General features: G+C 42.5%; 1 protein-coding gene across 17 annotated transcripts in view; it reads left to right on the top strand.

Annotated features, from left to right (window-relative positions):
• Positions 1-21,403, top strand: part of LOC147698860 (uncharacterized) — a 205,441-nt gene that overhangs the window by 141,048 nt on the left and 42,990 nt on the right. For 12 of the 17 annotated variants that reach the window (XM_086935464.1, XM_086935463.1, XM_086935454.1 and 9 more), the window contains 2 exons: positions 3,150-3,203; positions 17,963-18,016. In XM_086935464.1, the coding sequence (XP_086791590.1) occupies positions 3,150-3,203; positions 17,963-18,016 (108 nt within the window). The remainder of the gene's footprint in view (positions 1-3,149; positions 3,204-17,962; positions 18,017-21,403) is intronic. The other 5 variants (XM_086935462.1, XM_086935461.1, XM_086935453.1 and 2 more) reach the window with 2 other exon arrangements.

Genomic DNA, 21,403 nt, shown 5'->3' on the forward strand with positions numbered 1-21,403 from the left:
CTCTTAACATGGTGTCAACAAGTGCCTCATGTGCGCTCTATCCTCTTTAAAGGATGCTAGCACAATAGCTCATTGCTGAACTTCAGTGGTGAAACCATAAAAGAGCAGTAGTGTCCTAAGGCCCCTCCTCTGTCAGCTGAAGCGGGGACAGGAGGGCTGCTATCGGGGTCCGCTGGGAGGATCAGACAGCCTCTAATGCCCCCAGCACTTGTCGGAACAGGGAAGCCAGCAAGGGTTCACAGGCAGTGGTTACTTAAGGCACAGCAAATTCTTGGGGGGTGTGGTCCACATGTGCATTCCTCACTGAAACCCCATGGAGTTTTTCATCTTTCACAAGGAGAAGAAGTGGGGTGGAGTGAATCACTAGCACTGTAGCAGTAACATGCTGATGATGCACCCGGCTGGACCAGCACTTGTCATCACAAACACCAGTGAAGGCTGAGCAAAGGTTGGTAGCATGGGGTGATCACAGGGATCGAGAGAAGGCATGCAACAGAAGAACAGCTCCTAAGGATGTCCGAGTCTTGTTCAAAACCCAACACTGAATCGGAGCTCTGTTCAAGTTTTCCCTCTGTCTCTTCAGCCACGTGTGCCTGTAATGTGACAAGAAATCGAGAGAAAACAGACTTAGTTATTGGAATAACTAAATGTGTGGTATCCCTCCCTCTGTTTTTTTGGAAGACTTCTTATGTACCTTGAAAAAACAATCAATAACTTGTGGATGAGGAGAAAGGAGGAGGGGTCAGAGGGAGCCATGAGAGCAGAAAACTAGAAACTGCTTCAAACATTTCGACTACTCTGTCTTTTGGGACACCTACGCCAATGGCCTTACATCCGATCTAGGGGGAATATTACCAACAAGTAGCAAAAATTACAGCTAAATAGGCTTAGCGATGATTTTTTTTATCACTGCCTATCGCTGGATATGTTATAGGAGAAAGCATGCTATTAGCAACGTTTTTCTCCATTGCGCTGAAATATCCAGCGATAGCGGCGAAATGCGTGAATATCGCTGAGAACACAGCGATATTCAAGCATTAGCGACAAAATGCTCTTAGCCATGTTATCAACCTCCCATTGGCTAACATACCTAAGAACTGGTCTGGGCAGATGTTAGTATTTGGAGATATTCGCGCTTAGCGTGAAAATTTCCGACGCTACACCTGCCTTGCTTATAGGCGATAGCGATGTTAGCGACTGCTTTCAGTCGCTAACTGGTTGGGTATGCCCACTTTGCATGTCATTAGCGATAAACATTGCTGACATGCAAAGCGGGCCCCAAACCGCTCGCTATCGCCTAAAAGCTGTCGCTAACATCAGTTAGCGACAGCTTGCTAATAGGGCGATAGAATTATCGCCGCTTAGCGGCTAAAAACGGCTGCTAAATCGGCAATAATTGCCTATCGCCCCACCTTGGTAGTATGCCCCTAGGTGACTAACTGCTAGAATAGCACTGAATCCATAGAAATAACTTTGCTAGTGTACCTCTTCCCTGGCCTGTGACAACTGATGCATACTTGCTAACATTACAAGTTTCATATTGCATTGAAATCATTATAACAAAAATATTTTCTGCAAATATCTGACGATATTGAGAGAATCCTGCTTTAAGGCTTTTCAACCGAAGGTCCAATTTAGCTTAGCGGGTTTAAGCATATCATTTTCTGGGTATATGATATCTGCAACAAGAGGATGAGAGCTCTATGAGAGACTGGCTCAGAGTGGTGTCAGGTCCTGGTTCCCAGGCAGTTCTGGGACAATGTATGGGCCGTAGGAGAAGTAGACACAGTTGACGTTGATTGGCCAGTATGGGTGCTTGGTGCACCAGGTTTCACAACTCATGGTGAGAAGGAGGGGCGGCGTGGTCGCTCAGGAGTTAGCGTATCTGTGGCAGATAACTTTGCATACATCTGTGTGTTGCTTATTAAAAACCTCTGTATTATGATGCTCAGCGGAATGAAACCGTGGCCACATTTTACCACAAGAATTCTTGCAGGAGAACTTTTCCTGCTCAAAACAACTTGACGTGTTTCGAGTGGGGGTATTTTTTGCCTGACTACTCCTTTTCAATTAAATATTTGAATTTAAATACCAAAACCTGTTGTAGGGGGTATATCATTTTCTCAACATACAATACTTTTTTTCTGACAAGGTGAGGAAGAGCATTCTACTGTTAGAGACACTTTCCCAACATTTTACATTTTTACAATATAATCCATTTTTGCTCTTAAAACGTTATGAGCGAAAACTTTTTCAGTAAAAGACAATACAGCTAATGCTTTCAGATTCACGCATTTCGCCAGTTTTTTATCGCTCCTGAGATAAACCTTGCTAACAGCAAGGTATCTCAGCGATACAAAAGGGTGAAGGGCGGCGATAGAAATATTGCCGCTAAGCCAACACAGCGATAATTATCGCTAGTTGTTGGTAACATGCCCCCATATCCCTAAAATCAGGGTTGCGCTCCTGACAAATGTTTAAATTGTACCTAAAAGCTAATGGTTATCTATTTTAATGCACTGCAATTTGAGCCGCTCAGGAGAATTAATCTAAGGTTTTAATCATCAGCAGCGTGTCAGCACAGGTTTGTAAACTTCAAAATAAATACTTCTAACATCTTTCAAAAGGCAATTTAATGCAGCTATCGATCACAGAAGAGGGACACGTGTGGGCTGACCCTTGGACTCTAGGGCCCTGATTCACAGAATGAACTGAGACTCAATCCTAAACTTACTACTATTTTGGTATTCACAGAATGATCTTACTACTTTTGGTATTCACAGAAGTTAGGATTTTGTCTTAAGTTTGTCTTAAGACAAACTTAAGAAAAACTTAAGACAGACTTAAGACAAAATCCTAACTTAAGTCTGTCTTAAGTGAATCTGGCCTTAGATCTCCAGCCCTGTTCAAAAACTATGTGGGATTGCTCTGTCCCTTGGATAATAATGTTAATATTACTTAGGTCAAGACTTTTGCTCCAATATTTTTTATCTCCTCCCACACCTCTGTTCATTGCAGATGGGTTTATACATGCTCGTGCCAGAGCAAGCTAGTGCTCTAACCTTGGTCTTTGCTTAATTTTCAGTTAGCACTGTACAGAATACTACAAAAATGTGTTAATGCTGCTCCTTCTCCATTTTCTCTCTCAGGAGGAATGTCGACACGTGGGGAGGATAACCGAGCAAAAGGATATGAACAGTCAGGTAAGGAGCATGTGGGGACTCTAGGCTGAGTGTGAGGCTTCCAGGCTGGATGTCTTCGGGCATAAATGCAGATTGTCAAGCAAGGAAGGAAAGAGAGAACTACTCTCTCTACAAATGAAATGGAGGAATGAAGGGCATTGTGGTTTGGGCACAGTATTTATATAGCACTCAAGCAAGATGGCCACTGTTAACGCAGGACACCCACACTCTTGGGAAATTTTGGGTGTCACGGATTTTTCTAGGTAGACTGGATCAGACAATCATTTGGCATAAAGGGCCCTGGGAAATGAATATGGCCTTAATGGGAGCTTGGAATAATAGGGACATAAAACAAATGTCCTGGGGGATTAAGGTATGACAGCATAAAGGCTGTTTGGAATAGAAGACCCCAAGGAATCATCTATTGGAGCACAAAGGGTCCTTGAAAGGAATGGCCTGGGATACCAATATGAGCGACAGAATGAAATGCCAGGCACACATCACACAAGAAGAAGTGAGAGAACGTAAATGCTTGACAGTCTCCTCACCTGAAAAAGACCGACATACCAGGTGGCTTGGTGGAATAGCAAGCATGAAAATGCCACAAAAGACGGAGTGTGCATTCATTGGCAGCAGGTTCCAATGAACAATCATTTATCCCGTACCTTTTCCAATCCATCAAATAAAATAGACGACCCTTGACTCACTTGCGATGGACCTAAAACTCCATGTGATCATCTATTTATATTGGAGGAGACGGCCCTCTAGACAAGTTTGAGCACAAAAAGGTAAAAGCAAAGGAGGATGAAATACTGGATGCATTGCCAAAACAACAGGAAATTAGAGTTTCATTGCCCCCGGGTTGAGGACACTGAGGATAGTCCAAGGACCCCAATATCTGGGCTGTAGTTTGCAAAGTCATTCCATTTTAATGTTCTTGGTGGAGAGCCAAACCGCAACTCCATCTTTCTAATCAAGCTGCTATTTTTGATGATTATTGACTTACTGGATACTGGATGTCCAATGGCAAGGGTATCAAGACACCAAACTAAGGCTTCCTGAACTAGCTCTGGAGTAGGTAGAAATACATTTTTATTGTAAAAGAGGCCATCCTATGTACTTTTCCCTTCATCAGTCAACCTTTCTCCCCAGTCAATTTGATGTGCCTCCTGTCTTACTCTTTCGAAAAAGGCTTCTGTTTGGCAGGCTCTAGTACCCTTTCTGGAGAGATGATGATTGGTGGAGGCACAAAGTCCATATCTTAGTTGGTGTATCCCCACTGTGACAGGGTATCCACTTTTGTTTCGTGAGACCCTGGGTGATAGGTTATTATAAATTCAAATTCACTAAAAAACATTAACCACCAAATTTTCTTCGGGTGTAAAGCCTTCAGAGATTTAAAAAACTGTAAATTCCTGTAGTCTATGGATATCATGAAAATATGAGAAGCTCATAAGTAATGGTGCAATTCCTGAAAAACCATCTTGATGGTAAGTCACTCTCTCAAAGCTATGGTGTATTTTGTTCTGCGGGTAACAACTTTTTAGATGTTAGCAATAAAATGCATGTGTCCTATCGAATTATCTAACTTTCAAATAACTCCCCCTCCACCTCCACTGCTATGTGAGAGGCATCTGCTTTGAGTAATAAAGGCTGCATAGTATCAGGGTGCCTGAGCATCAGGGCTGAAGTGAACTTCTTGCTAAGCAAGGCGAGGGTAGGACAGATTCCTTCGACCAGTAAAAAGGTACTTTCTTCTTCAAAACCCTGGTATTGGGAGTAACAGTTTCAGAAAAATTGGTAGTAAATATCTATAAATATTTGTGAACACTGGGAAGCTCAATGTTTTGTTAAAGGCAGTAGGTGTTCACCAATCCAAGATTGTGGTTCCCTTTTTTCTTATCCATAGTTATGTCTTTGAGGGGTAGAGAATAACCCAAATATTCTACTGTTTATATGTGGAAGAGACAACTTACGACGAGTGCTATTGGGTCAAACAAATCAGCCACCAAGAAGTGACAGCTGGCAACAGCACCCATAGCAAAAACCGGATGGTGCGGGAAGATCAATACCAAGGCCAAAGCTTGGACCTCCACCAAGATTTAACCCTCATATCATGGAACATTGCAGGGTTAAATAAAAAAAAAGCAGGGATCAAGGAAGAACAGGACTACTCTGCAAAAGGGGACATTATCTGCTGTCAGGAAACTTGGTCAATGACCTCAACACCTATAGTGGGCTTTCACCAACATCGGATTAATGCAAAAAAGAAAATGAAAAACATCTTCGGATGTCCATCAGGGGATCTTTCTATCTTTATAAGCAACACAAGAAAACTCAAGCCCACAGAAATAAGTGTAAACTCCCTAAACCTGCAACAATGACAATCGCTGGGCTAAGGGAGGGCCACCTGTCGTTTAATCTGCTGCTCATAAACTGCTATATTAACCCTGCTCTGACTATGGCCAGTATGACATCTTTTACCAACACGCTGGAAGATATAATAATAAAATAGGAGCACTACAACGTAATCATCGTAGGAGACTTTAACCTGAAAGGCTTGGAAAACGCCCCAGTAAAACAAATTAAACAGCAAAAGGCAGGCCCATTGCTTTGTCTTCTTAAAAATTTTAAACTCCACTCTTTTAAAAAGTGGAGAAACACAACCAGGTATGCACAGCAGATGAAGTTTATTTGAAGGAAAAAGGATCCCAGCAGTTCACAGCGCGTAGTCCACTTCATAAGTGACCAGGAGCATTCCCCACCAGAATCATGAACGTGTAAACATTCCAATAAGCATTAAAGGAACATAACATGAGAATGTAACACATCTTCCTTCCGAAAACAAAAACAAAAAATAAATAAAATAAAATAAAATAAAAACAAATAGGAATACAACATACAAGCATTGTACTTGCAAAGATAAAAACCATTAAGAATATAACATATAATCATTGAACTTGCTGGGCTTTACAATAATTCTTCCAGATAACCTTCTCGAACTTGGAACATCCGCCTTAATTAAATTGGAAGACGTTTGTTGAACATTACACGGAGGAACAGCAGGAATAGCGATAGGACTGGGTGGCATAGATGTATTGGGTTTTGGTACAGGAACAGAAGAACTGCAGTTCTTGTTCAACCATAAATTCCGTTCTAGTTCATTGCACAAGACAACGTTGCAAATATTCCATTTCCAACCATCATACAAAAGCACACAATTACCCATCACTTCCAACACCTTCTTCGGATGGGACCACCTGGAAGAACCATCCTTTGACAAACCAAAACGAGAGGTCCTGACTATATCACCAACCAGGAAAGAATTTCCTGATTTCTTGAGTTTACTGTTGTGTCTCATCACATATTTTTGTTGATAAACATTCATTCTATCACTCAACTTCTCTTTTTGAACTTGACCAGAAACAGTTTTAATCATCCATGCAGGAGTTACCTTATTGTTGGCAGAACGTCCCTTGAGAAGATGAAAAGGTGACACCAAGGTTACAGAATGTGGGGTATTACGATAACTCCAAATCATGTCTTTAACAGCAACCTTACAATCAACACCATCAATCATGGCCAACTGTATGCATTCTTTCAATACTCGGTTGAACCTTTCAACCATACCATTTTCTCTAGGACAGTAAACAGCAGTAGTCACGTGTTTCACACCACATAAGCGTAAATAGTTTTGAAACTCACTAGCAATATATTGTGGACCATTGTCAGTAGTGATGGTTTCAGGAAAACCCTCTCTATGGAACAACTCATCACAGAAATTTACTATGTTAGACGCCTTAATCTCCCTTACAAATGCCACTTCAGGCCATTTGCTGTAATAATCCATTAAAACAATAGCAAATTTACCAGCAATATTACCAATGCTGAACGGACCACAAATGTCCATAGCTAATCTTTGCCACGGTCTATCAGGAAACACAACAGGACTGATGTTGGATTCTTGGGAAGTGTGAGACTTGTCGCTGCAGGTGCATGCCGTACAATTTCTAACACGCCTTTCTACATCCTTATCCATACCTGGCCACCAGAAATCACACCTACATCTTCTTTTCATGCCGGACATGCCCGAGTGTCCCACATGGACCAGGTCCAATAATCTGTCACGTAAACTGGAAGGTACGACAAGTTTGTCTGCTCTCCTAACAATACCTGCATCCATGTCATAAGATAGTTCAGGCCACACAGTTTTATATTCAGACAATTCACAATTACTCCATGAGAAAGTATTGCATGGTGAAGATAATCGGTCTACAACTTCCTTTAAAACAAGATCATCTTGAACAGCCTTTTTCCACTCTGTTTCATCAATGGCACCATTACAAATTTCTTCTACAGAAGCTATAGTCCAATCTTCATCTTGATCCAAAACAGAATCTTCACCACAAATAGGAAGACGGGATAAACAGTCTGCATTGACGTTTTTGATGCCAGGTACATATTTCATTGAGAAATCGTACTCTTGTAACTTATAAATCCATTTCGCAATTCTGGGAGTTGCCCTACCAGCACCTTTAGTTGAGAATATGTCCACAAGGGGTTTGTGGTCGGTCCTCAATTCAAAATTAGTGCCCCAAACATAATTTCTAAAGTAATTTACTCCCCAAAAACAAGCCAAAGCTTCCTTTTCAATAACTGAATATGAGGGTTCAGCACCCTTCAAGGTACGGGAAGCGAAAGCAACAACCCACTCCAATTTGTCTTTGCCTTGCATTAACACAGCCCCTAAGCCATATGCACTTGCATCAACAACAATAATTGACTTTTTGTTGGGATCAAAAGGTTTAAGTGCGACGGCATCTATTATGTTCTTTTTTACATCCTCAAAGACAGACTGACATTCTGCACTCCACACAAACTTGGCACCTTTCTTCATTAAAAGTCTCAAACAAAAAACTTTGGAAGCAAAATTTGGCACAAACTTAGAATAGTACTCCGCTAGTCCTAAAAAGGAACGGAGTTGGTCTTTATCGGATGGAGATGGAGCATTCTTTACAGCATCCAATAAATTCTTTTTAGGTCTAACCCCCTCCACAGACAACGTGTGCCCCAAGTATTCAATTTCATTAGTCGCAAATTTGCACTTTTCAGCAGCAACAGTCAAACCGGCACATTGAAGTTTGTGTAACACCATATTTAGAATTTCATCATGAACAGTTTTACTGTCCCCCCACACCAGTACATCATCTTGAAAAACAAGCATGTTAGGTATACCTTCAAGAACTTTACTCATGACTCTTTGAAAAACAGCTGATGCCGAAGATAACCCAAAAGGCATCCTTAAAAATTGAAAAGCCCCCTCAGGAGTGACAAAGGAAGTTAAATGGCGAGATTCTGGGTGTAGTTTTATCTGATGGTATGCGTTCGATAAGTCAATTGACGAAAAATATTTAGCATCCCTAACAGATGCTACCATCTCATTAATCTTGGGTAAAGGGTAGCGATCCACCCAAATGTTCTTGTTTAGATCTCTCAAATCGACACACATGCGCAATTTGCCATTGGGTTTTCGCGCCAAAACTACTGGACTAAGCCAATCGGAAGCTTCGATGGGCTCTATAATGTTTTGTTGACATAAACGATCAAGTTCAACTTTAAGTTGTGATCTCAACACAAAAGGAACATTGCGCACCTTATGAACAACTGGTATAGAGTCAGATTTAAGAATAATGCGATGCTCAAATTTTTTAAGACACCCCAACTTTGAACTAAACAATTCTGGGAATTTTTTATGCCATTCTAAACTTACATGTTCTTGAGTTACCATAACTTCATCAGAATGTTTCTTGTGCCAATTAGGAGATAATAAACCTTGATCAGGATGGTTGGGATCAAGGGTTAAACCCAAATTCCACAATTCTTTCCATCCCAATAAAGCTCTGCCTTTTTCTACTACATACACAATTCCAAAAATGTCCCTGTCTTTGAAAATGATTTCAGATGTAAAACATCCAATCACAGGTAATTTGATACACAAATAACCTACAGGAGTTCTTGGAGAACATGAAAGATTTGGCTTACCACAAGTTTCCCACATGTTTTTGTCAATGATAGTGTATAAGGAACAAGAATCTGCCCAAAGAGATAATTTATGACCATTAATTGTAACTTCACATTTGGGAGGTTGAATTTCATCCGAAATATGATTAACCTCATTCCAAATTGCCATGACCTCAATGTCAGAGTCACTATCGGAACAAATGGGTTGAGTAACAAAGTTGACAGAGTTTTTCCAAGCGTTAGGATTATCCGATCTACACATTTTGGCAAAATGACCAGTCTTATTACACTTAAAACATGTTACATTTGATGCTGGACACCAGGAATTTTCAGAAGTATGTCTTGCATTTCCGCACCTGAAACAAAACTGTTTGTTAAAATTTTGTGTCTTATTAGAAGAAGGTTTGTTATACAACGTGGTGTTTTTATTGCCACTAGAAAATGTTCGAGGTTTAGTTCTAACATCACGTTTAGTGTTATATCTATTATCAAACGATTTTGATTTGTTATGAACTACGCTACATACACCACTGGATTCTTTGGTATCAGAAAACTTAGAGTCCTTGCTATGTGCACCCAATTCTTTAACATAGTGGGAATTATTTTCAACTCTTCTGGCAATTGAAATGGTTTTATGAAGAGACGGATCTTTTAAATCCAATAATTTCTCTTGTATTTTTATGTTACTGGTTCTATTAATGAATTGGTCTCTTATGATCTCTTCATGTAAGTCTTTAAACTTGCAAGTAACTGCTAATCTTCTCAAAATATTGACATACTGTTCTACAGATTCACCAGGTAATTGTGCTCTTGAGAAAAATTTATGTCTTTCCACGACAATGCTTGTTTTTTTACCAAAATTCTCCTCTAAGGCATTCAAAGAATCAAGATATTCATCGGAAGCAAATGTCTCAATCTTTGAAGAATCAAATACTATTTCTTCGTCACTTTGATCATCTTCACCAACTACAGATACTTTAGGAAGACTAATGGATTTTATAGGTAATGTTTTTAACACTTTTCTACCTTCCACACCAAGACTATGTTTGAGAAGCGCTAATTTGCGTGAAGCTACAAATACTTCTCCACCTGTAGCCTCCAAATATGTCTCAAAAGACTCACGCCAATCCTCCCAATTCATAGGAGGAACACCAGGATCCTGTAAGAATTTTGGTGGAGCCAAAATTGTATTACTTTCCATATTTAACAAATTAATGAAAAATATAATAATGAAACAATGGTTGAAGAGAAAAAAAAATAATAAATTAACAAAACAAAAGTAGTCACCGTTGTCTAGAATGTAGATGGTTTCTCTTTTTCATGTTTCATTTTTTTTTTTAAAGCAGCGCTGCAATAGGAATGAATCCAGTTTAAAACAGGTTGAAAACGAAAGAAATTGCCAATGTAGATTGGTTGCGGCGTGGTTGCTAAGGAAGCATGTCCCAGAATGCACAGCGTGACCCACAATGCATCGGGAGACAGGACGTCGTAGGTTTAAGATGTCGTTGCCGGAATGCCGGTCTCAGCGCGCTCAGCAACGCGAGGAACACAACTTGAACAATGCGTCCGCTGAAATGCCAGTCTTAGCGCGCTCAGCAACGCGAGGAATCCAGCGTCGACTGCAGGACACTCACAAGGATCAACGGTATTATTTTTTTTTTTTTTTTAACATCCAAGAAATGCGGGCGTTAATTGAACACTGTGAAAGTGCCACACTTGAAACGCTAAGATGAACGTTTCGCTATCTTTTCCTTTTGCCGCCAATCAAAACGCTCAACGCTTGCCCAACGCAGAAGTTAAAGCGTGTGAAAGTCGTTTTGGTAATGTCTGAAGCGCTTTGCGGTGCGGTGTAACCATAAATATAAAGAAACAGGTTACTCACGCAAATGAATCCAGATGAAACGTAGTCAGAATCAGTTCTTTAGTGCATTGCAGCAGAAGGTTTAGTTTACCGTTTCTTCTTTTTTTTTTAAAAAATAAAACGAGATCTAGTAGCAAGATCGTAGGGTCCAAGATAATGTGTTGGGTTGTATCCCATCCTCGTCGCCACTTTTAAAAAGTGGAGAAACACAACCAGGTATGCACAGCAGATGAAGTTTATTTGAAGGAAAAAGGATCCCAGCAGTTCACAGCGCGTAGTCCACTTCATAAGTGACCAGGAGCATTCCCCACCAGAATCATGAACGTGTAAACATTCCAATAAGCATTAAAGGAACATAACATGAGAATGTAACACACTCAACTCACTTCCTGATGAAATTAAGATTACCCTTGTGGTGCTCCAAACCATCGTTCCGGATTATATCTACCATAGATTATATTTTAATCAATGAGAAAACAGTGGAAAGGTTGGAGGATTTCCAGGTCGATGATAGAGGGGAAAGTGACCACATGCCTCTATGTGCAAGATTCAACCTAGGTATGGAAGCAACAAACCTCCAGAAAATGTTGGGAGAAACTACATGGGACAAACGCTTCAGAGATATCTAAAGAATAAAATGGTCAACCTTGCTTGAAGGGAAAATGCAGGAGTGGGTATTAATGTGGCAGGCTTGGGGATCACGGGAGACCGTCATAGAGCTGGTTGGCTGCTGTGAGGAACTGACAGAAGATCTGTGGCGGAAGCTGGGTGAAAAACCCTTTAAAAAACTCTGTCATAAGGCTCACTCTTCAAAGAACCAACAGACATCGAAGAGCCTGAGACAAAGTAAAGGTGCGCTAATGAAGGCACTTAAAAGAAGGAAGAAAAGAGGAACACCGGCAGAGGGGGCCTCCATAGCAACACTAAGAGCCGCCTTCAGGAGGAAAGTAGGTGAGCAGAAGGGGAAAGAGATGGAACAAAAATGGTTTACAGTATTTGCCCTGCTAAAGGAAAAGAATAATGCCAAATTATGGAGGTATATCAACCGCCTGAGCTCTCAACCCTGGAGTAATGAGAACAATATTGAAGGCAACGAGTGGGAAGAGTAGGTTAGGGGATTATATACCAAAGGTACACTAGTTGCCCAGCACGACCCTTTGAACATTCGGGAAACAGGCTCCCACATTGCCACTCTCCCCAGGCACACAGAAGTTTAAGTTCAAAAATGTATATAGCGTACTACTCACCCAGAGGGTCTCAAGGCGCTTGGGGAGGGAGGGAGTTTATTTATCGAATATCCAAGTTTTAAGTTTCTGAAGGAGAGGTGGTTCTGTACAAGGCGGAGGTGGGTGTGGAGAGAGTGCCATGTTTTGGCCGCTGAGTAGGAGAAGGTTCTTCCTTCCATGGTGGATCTACGGATGCTCGGAATTGCGGCAAGGGCTTGATTGGATGATCGTAGCTGGCGGGTGGGGGTGTAGAAGGATAGTCGTGAGTTGAGGCAGTCGGGTCCTTGGTCGTAGAGGGCTTTGTCTGCGTGGGTGAGGAGACGGAATGTTATTCTCTTGTTGACGGGGAGCCATTGGAGGTCTTTCAGGTGACCGGAGATGTGCGCTTGACGGGGGATGTCCAGTATGAGTCTAGCTGAGGCGTTTTGGATGCGTTGGAGTTTTTTCTGTAGTTTGGCTGTGGTTCCGGCATAAAGGGTGTTTCCGTAATCCAGTCGGCTTGTGACCAGTGCGTGGGTGACTGTCTTTCTTGTTTCGGTGGGGATCCATCGGAAGATTTTTTTGAGCATGCGTAGGATGTTGAAGCATGAGGATGAGACGGCGTTGACTTGTTTGGTCATCGATAGGGAGGAGTCCAGGATGAAGCCCAGGTTATGTGCGTGATCTGTAGGTATGGGTGCGGTTCCCAGGGCCGGTGGCCACCATGAGTCGTCCCAGGCGGAGGGGATGATCCTAAGATGAGGACTTCCGTTTTGTCCGAGTTCAGTTTTAGCCTGCTGTTCTTCATCCACTCGGCTACTTCTTTCATTCCTTCGTGTAAGTTGGTTTTGGAGGTGTTTGGGTCTTTGGTGAGGGAGAGGATCAGTTGGGTGTCGTCTGTGTAGGAGATGATGTTGAGGTTGTGTTGGCGTGCGATGGATGCGAGGGGACTCATGTATATGTTGAAGAGGGTGGGACTGAGTGATGATCCTTGTGGAACGCCGCAGATGACTTCGGAGACCTCTGATCTACAAGGGGGGAGGGGGACTCTCTGGGTTCTTCCGGCGAGGAATGAGATGATCCAGTCCAAAGTTTTTCCTTGTATTCCGACGTTGCTGAGGCGTTGTATGAGGGTGCTATGGCAGACTGTGTTGAAGGCTGCAGAGAGGTCAAGTAGGATGAGGGCAGCTGTTTCTCCATTTTCCAGAAGAGTTCGGATGTCGTCTGTTGCTGCGATGAGGGCGGTTTCGGTGCTGTGTTTGGCTCGGAAGTCAGACTGTGAGGGGACGAGGGATTTGTTGGTTTTGAGGAAGGCGGCGAGCTGACTGTTGACGGCTTTCTCAATAACTTTGGCAGGGAATGGGAGGAGCGAGATGGGGCGGTAGTCTTAAGTTCAGTGGGGTCTGCTGTGGTTTTCTTCAGAAGGGCGCTGAGTTCGGCATGTTTCCAGCTTTCCGGAAAGGTAGCGGAGTTGAGGGAGCAGTTGATGACATCACGGAGATGGGGTGCGATGATGGAGTCTACTTTGTTAAAAATGTGGTGGGGACATGGGTCGGTTGGTGATCGTGAGTGGATGGAGTTCATGAGGCGGATGGTGTCTTCAGTGGTGATTGGGTTCCAAGCGCAGAGGTTGTTAGAGGGGGTGTTGGATTGGAGGTGGGTGCAGTGGACCGATCCCCGGACTGGTTTTCAAAGCTGTTATGTATGTGGGCGATTTTGTTGTAGAAGAAAGAGGCTAGGGAATCGCAGAGGTCTTGGGAGGGAGTGATGTCGTTGGTGCCGGCGGTGGGGTTGGTAAATTCTTTGACGATGTTGAATAGTTCCTTGCTGTTGTGGGCGTTGTTGTCAAGTCGATCCTTGAATGTTGATTTCTTGGTGGATCGGATCAGTTGGTGGTGTTTGCGGGTAGCGTTCTTGAAGGTGGCCAGGTTGTCAGTGGTAGGGTTTTTTCTCCAGGCTTTCTCGAGGGTGCAACATAACTTCTTGGATTTTTTAAGGTTGTCGTTGAACCAGGGGGCTTTCTTGTTACCTTGTTTGATTTGATGGTTTTTCAAGGGTGCTAGTTCATCTGCGCTGTGGGTGATCCATTGTGTGAAGTTTGTGGCTGCTTGGTTTGGGTCCGATGATTTGGCAGGAGGGTTTTGGTGTAGCGATGTGAAGAGCCTGGTCGGTGGTAATTTTGTTCCAGTTTCTTCGAGGAATAGGTTGTGGAGGGGGGGTTATGGGTCATGGTCTTTTTGTAGTTGAAGTGGACGCAGCTGTGGGCTGTCCAGTGGAGGGCTGTGGTGTGATTGAAGGAGATGTGCTTGCTGGAGGTGAAGATTGGGTCGAGCGTGTGTCCGGCATAGTGGGTGGGGGTATTGACAAGTTGTTTGAGTCCGAGGTTGGCCAGGTTGTCCAGAAGGGTGGTGGTGTTGGAGTCGTTTTTCTTTTCCAGGTGGTAGTTGAGGTCTCCCAGTAGAATGTAGTTCTCGGAGGGGAGGGCGTGTGGTCTGATGAAGTCAGTGATGTCATCGCTGAATTGTGTGCGGGGTACTGGTGGTCTGTAGATGAGGGTACCTCTGAGTGTGGTTTTAGGGTAAGAGGGAGGACAAATGATGCTTGAGAACGAGGGATTCACGGAAGCTGAAATAATGATGGAGATTAGGAAAATGAGGAATGACGGAACACCAGGTCCAAATGGCATTCCAGCCATGGGCTTTAAAACAGCCCAATCATTCTTTTCCATAGTCCTCACCCCCTTATACAACTTTTCATATGCAACAGCAACAATTCCACACTCATGGAAAGGATCTATCCTCTTCCCCATTCACAAAAAAAGCGACCACATCAACACCGCAAACTGCAGACTAGTAGCCCGCTTGATGTAGAAGCCAAAGCTTTTGCCAAACTATTACTGAGAGAGCTAGAGGACTGGGCTAATAACCATGAAATATTCCCATTCTTTCAAACTGGCTTCAGGAAAAACAGTGAAACAACTGATAACATCATGGCTCTAGCCTACCTCTCAAAACATGCTTTTAAAGTCAGGCACCCTCCGCTGTTCAGCTGTTTTATTGACTACTGTACAGCTTTTGACAAAGTCGATAGGGGCAAACTCTGGGGAAAAATGTCATCTTGGGGGGTGCCCCCAAGTTATTGAAAGCCATCATATCCCTTCATGAGGGGACCTGGGTACAAGTCAAATTAAGCCCCACAGCTCTATCTGCAAAAGTTGAAATCAACAACGGACTGAAGCAGGGCTGCGTCCTGTCCCCCCTATTATTTAATCTTTATACAGCAGATATGGGGGAGCCCTGAAAAGGCAAGTCTAGTTCCACCGAGACTGGGAACGGCGAGCATGGCAATTCTAAGATAAGCAGACCATACTTTAGAGATGGACCACACAAGAGTGGGCCTCCAAAGAGCACTTAAAGAGTTGGGGGAGTATAACAAGGAGAATCACCTGACAGTTAATCAAGACCGTAACTACAGTCATTTGGCATTCCCAGGAGCTCTAGTTAAACTTATAGCAGCAGCGCAGGTCAAAGCCCACAAGATTGTGCTGGAAGCACCTAGGAATGCAAGGAACACGAGATTACGCCTGGAATTAGGCCTCTTCAGACCCGAACTGGCTCTACAGGGAGACTTAATAAAATACTATATCAGAGTCCTCAAAGCACCACACAACTCTCTCAAACACCATCATGTAACAATCTTTAGAGAAGAGGACTTCCCCTGGTTTACCAAACTGGGTAAAGCAACAGAGACCCTAAATATAGATTCCAACAGTCTGTCCCTAACAGACATCCCGCATAAGGTTTGGTCAAACATCAGGAGATGGCAGGTCCGCTCCATTTCATACGATAAGGATCTAACTGCACTGCGACACAACACCTATACAAAGACGAATCTTACATCTTGGGGAAAGCCCAACAATACCTAAGTGAAGCACTAGAGGCCCAGGCACGCAAAAAAATCCTTTTTATGATTCTAACGTCACTTAGAATTGGGGATTTCAATCCAGCATGGGCCGAAACAGATGGAGCCGTTTCATGCCGCCTATGCAATTACCAACGGGAATCCTGGCTCCACTCACTAGCTGTTGCCCCAAACACACCTGCGACCATCAGAGGCTGCTTCGTCCCATTCTCAGAGCTCTTGGCATTAGAACTTGAAAGGAGGCATCAGAGTGGTGCTTTTCAGAAACTAAAAAAAACACCACCTGGCAAGAGCGGCACAATTTACTTACCAGATTGGTCAAGCACTAGACGATAGAGTATAATAATTTCCTGCCCATGAAAATCTGAGCCAGATTAATGTGCCATCAAGGTGTCACTGTAACATTCATGAGCAAAGAAGACCTCGGCCGCCACCTCAAGTACTATGATTGGAACATTGCCAGATTAAAATTAAGCTACTGGACTAAAGGCAGAAAGTTCCGTGCAACACAAGTTTGACTGTTGGAAACAGGGTTTTAAATTTCACAGGAGGTCATAGGAGAGGGGGGGACGATTGGATGGTAAGGGTGTTGGGTTTTAATTTTAGCTTTTACTGTAATGGTTTTAAATAATCGAACAGTGAATAATAAAATCAATCAATCAATTAATCTATCCATCAATCATATGTATGAAGGAATATTTTTCTAATTTAGCATATAGAATGTTTCGTGAAGCCAATATAGAACTACCTGAACATGAGTTACATGGTCAGTCATAATCTGGGAGTAAATAGTGACTTCATCTATTCACTCAATTACACATATCTTTAAAAAGTCTCATAGGACCTTGTTAATAAATAACTGTACCTCTGCATATATGTTACAGAGTTTTAACGGCATTCCTGTATATTTAAAGAGGCAGAAGTTAATGTGGAAGAACATATCTTTCATTCATCGCCTTCTAAAACTCTGATGAGGTGGTAAGCCATCACAGGTCCAACTTGCTGTAAATAGTTCTATTCCACACTTGATTTAACAGAACTGAGATCAAGGGTAATTGATAGTGATTTTTCACCAAAAGTTTATTAAGGGCCCTGTAATCAATGCAAGTGTACATTTTACCATTATTTTTAATGAAAAACAGAAGTGGGAAGGATACAGGTGAGAAAAAGTGTTGGATGAAACCAATGTCTTGTAACTCATATAGATAGCTCTTTAGATTATGAGTTTCTGGGTCCGACAGGGCGTACATGCTACAACACACAGTACAACGGCCCCACAAATTAGATTGATCCTACAGTCAAACTTCTATGGGGAGGTTACTGAGTGGCCTTTTTTTGTCAAAGACATCCTGTAAGTCTTGATATTCGATGGGAAAATCCGGATTCGCTCCCTGGTCAATAATAGCACAAGTCAAAGGAGATATTAGGTCATGAGCGGTTTTATACCACATGGATCGAGAATGTTGCAAAGCCAAGGTCAAAAGACGCAGAGCTCAATAAATATGAGGGTTGTGGGTCTGCAACTAAGGCGCCCCCAAATTTGTCACAAAGCTGGCAGTTTCTATGATGTCAAAAGTCAGGGTCTCGGTGTGACCATTTTCATAAACCAAAGACAAAGGTATAGTTTGGTGTTCATTGCAGAAGGGTTTATACATGCTCGTGCCAGAGCAAGCTAGTGCACTAATCTTGGTCTTTGTTTAATTTTAAGTTAGCACTGTACAGAATCCTACAAAAATTTGTTAATGCTGCTCCTTTTTCATTTTCTCTCTCAGGAGGAATGTCGACACGTGGGGAGGATAACCCAACAAAAGGATATGGACAGTCAGGTAAGGAGCATGTGGGGACTCTAGGCTGAGTATGAGGCTTCCAGGCTGGATGTCTTCGGGCATAAATGCAGATTGTCAAGCAAGGAAGGAAAGAGAGAACTACTCTCTCTACAAATGAAATGGAGGAATGCAGGGCATTGTGGTTCGGGCGCAGTATTTATACAACACTCAAGCAAGATGGCCACTGCTAACGCAGGACACCCACACTCTTGGGAAATTTTGGGTGTCACCAATTTTTTCTAGGTAGACTGGATCAGACAATCATTTGGCATAAAGGGCCCTGGGAAATGAATATGGCCTTAATGGAAGCTTGGAATAATAGGGACATAAAACAAATGTCCCGGGGGATTAAGGTTTCACAGTATAAAGGCTGTTTGGAATAGAAGACTCCAAGGAATCATCTATTGGAGCACAAAGGGTCCTTGAAAGGAATGGCCTGGGATACCAATATGAGCGACAGAATGAAATGCCAGGCACACATCACACAAGAAGGAGTGAGAGAACGTAAATGCTTGACAGTCTCCTCACCTGAAAAAGACCGACATACCAGGTGGCTTGGTGGAATAGCAAGCATGAAAATGCCACAAAAGACGGAGTGTGCATACATTGGCAGCAGGTTCCAATGAACAATCATTTATCCCGTACCCTTTCCAATCCATCAAATAAAATAGACGACCCTTGACTCTTTTGCGATGGACCTAAAACTCCATGTGATCATCTACTTATATTGCAGGAGAAGGCCCTCTAGACAAGTTTGAGCACATTAAGGTAAAAGCAAAGGAGGATGAAATACTGGATGCATTATCTAAACATCAGGAAATTAGAGTTTCATTGCCCCCGGGTTGAGGACACTGAGGATAGTCAAAGGACCCCAATATCTGGGCTGTAGTTTGCAAGGTCCTTCCATTTTAATGTTCTTGGTGGAGAGCCAAACCGGATCTCCATCTTTGTAATCAAGCTGCTATTTTTGATGATTATTGACTTACTAGATACTGGATGCCAAGTGGCAAGGGTATCAAGACACCAAACTAAGGCTTCCTGAACTAGCTCTGGAGTAGGTAGAAATACATTTTTATTGTAAAAGAGGCCATCCTATGTACTTTTCCCTTCATAAGTCACCCTTTCTCCCCAGTCAATCTGATGTGCCTCCTGTCTTACTCTTTCGAAAAAGGCTTCTGTTTGGCAGGCTCTAGTACCCTTTCTGGAGAGATGATGATTGGTGGAGGCACAAAGTCCATATCTTAGTTGGTGTATCCCCACTGTGACAGGGTATCCACTTTTGTTTCGTGAGACCCTGGGTGATAGGTTATTATAAATTCAAATTCACAAAAAAACATTAACCACCAAATTTTCTTCGGGTGTAAAGCCTTCAGAGATTTAAAAAAACTGTAAATTCCTGTAGTCTATGGATATCATGAAAATATGAGAAGCTCATAAGTAATGGTGCAATTCCTGAAAAACCATCTTGATGGTAAGTCACTCTCTCAAAGCTATCGTGTATTTTGTTCTGCGGGTAACAACTTTTTAGATGTTAGCAATAAAATGCATGGGTCCTATTGAATTATCTAACTTTCAAATAACCCTCCCCCTCCACCTCCACTGCTATGTGAGAGGCATCTGCTTTGAGTAATAAAGGCTGCATAGTATCAGGGTGCCTGAGCATCAGGGCTGATGTGAACTTCTTGCTAAGCAAGGCGAGGGTAGGACAGATTCCTTGGACCAGTAAAATGGTACTTTCTTCTTCAAACTCCTGGTATTGGGAGTAACAGTTTCAGAAAAATTGGTAGTACATATCTATAAATATTTGTGAACACTAGGAAGCTCCGTATTTCGTTAAAGGCAGTAGGTGTTCACCAATCCAAGATTGTGGTTCCCTTTTTGTTATCCATAGTTATGTCTTTGAGGGGTAGAGAATAACCCAAATATTCTACTGTTCATATGTGGAAGAGACAACCTACGACGAGTGCTATTGGGTCAAACGAATCAGCCAACAAGAAGTGACAGCTGGCAACAGCAGCCCTAGCAAAAACCGGCTGGTGCGGGAAGATCAATACCAAGGCCAAATCTTGGACCTCCACCAAGATTTAACCCTCATGTCATGGAACATTGCAGGCTTAAATAAAAAAAGCAGGGATCAAGGAAGTACAGGACTACTCTGCAAAAGGGGACATTATCTGCTGTCAGCGAACTTGGTCAATGACCTCAACACCTATAGTGGGCTTTCACGAACATCGGATTAATGCAAAAAAAAAAAACCCATCTTCGGATGTCTTTCTATCTTTATAAGCAACACAAGAAAGCTCAAGCCCACAGAAATAAGTGTAAACTCCCTAAACCTGCAACAATGACAATCGCTGGGCTACGGGAGGGCCACCTGTCGTTTAATCTGCTGCTCATAAACTGCTATATTAACCCTGCTCTGACTATGGCCAGTATGACATCTTTTACCAACACGCTGGAAGATATATTATTAAAATATGAGCACTACAACGTAATCATTGTAGGAGACTTTAACTTGAAAGGCTTGGAAAACGCCCCAGTAAAACAAAATAAACAGCAAAAGGCAGGCCCATTGCTTTGTCTTCTTAAAAATTTTAAACTCCACTCAACTCACTTCCTGATGAAATTAAGATTACCCTTGTGGTGTTCCAAACCATCGTTCTGGAATATATCTACCATAGATTATATTTTAATGAATGAGAAAACAGTGGAAAGGTTGGAGGATTTCCAGGTCGATGATAGAGGGGAAAGTGACCACATGCCTCTATGTGCAAGATTCAACTTAGGTATGGAAGCAACAAACCTCCAGAAAATGTTGGGAGAAACTACATGGGACAAACGCTTCAGAGATATCTAAAGAATAAAATGGTCAACCATGCTTGAAGGGAAAATGCAGGAGTGGGTATTAATGTGGCAGGCTCGGGGATCACGGGAGACTGACATAGAGCTGGTTGGCTGCTGTGAGGAACTGACAGAAGATCTGTGGTGGAAGCTGGATGAAAAACCCTTTAAAAAACTCTGTCATAAGGCTCACTCTTCAAAGAACCAACAGACATCGAAGAGCCTGAGACAAAGTAAAGGTGCGCTAATGAAGGCACTTAGAAGAAGGAAGAAAAGAGGAACACCGGCAGAGGGGGCCTCCATAGCAACACTAAGAGCCGCCTTCAGGAGGAAAGTAGGTGAGCAGAAGGGGAAAGAGATGGAACAAAAATGGTTTACAGTATTTGCCCTGCTAAAGGAAAAGAATGATGCTAAATTATGGAGGTATATCAACCGCCTGAGCTCTCAACCCAGGAGTAATGAGAACAATATTGAAAGCAACGAGTGGGAAGAGTAAGTTAGGGGATTATATACCAAAGGTACACTAGTTGCCCAGCACGACCCTTT

This window comes from Lissotriton vulgaris, chromosome 8 (genome assembly GCF_964263255.1).
Source record: "Lissotriton vulgaris chromosome 8, aLisVul1.2, whole genome shotgun sequence".
In the NCBI taxonomy this organism is placed as follows: domain Eukaryota; kingdom Metazoa; phylum Chordata; class Amphibia; order Caudata; family Salamandridae; genus Lissotriton; species Lissotriton vulgaris.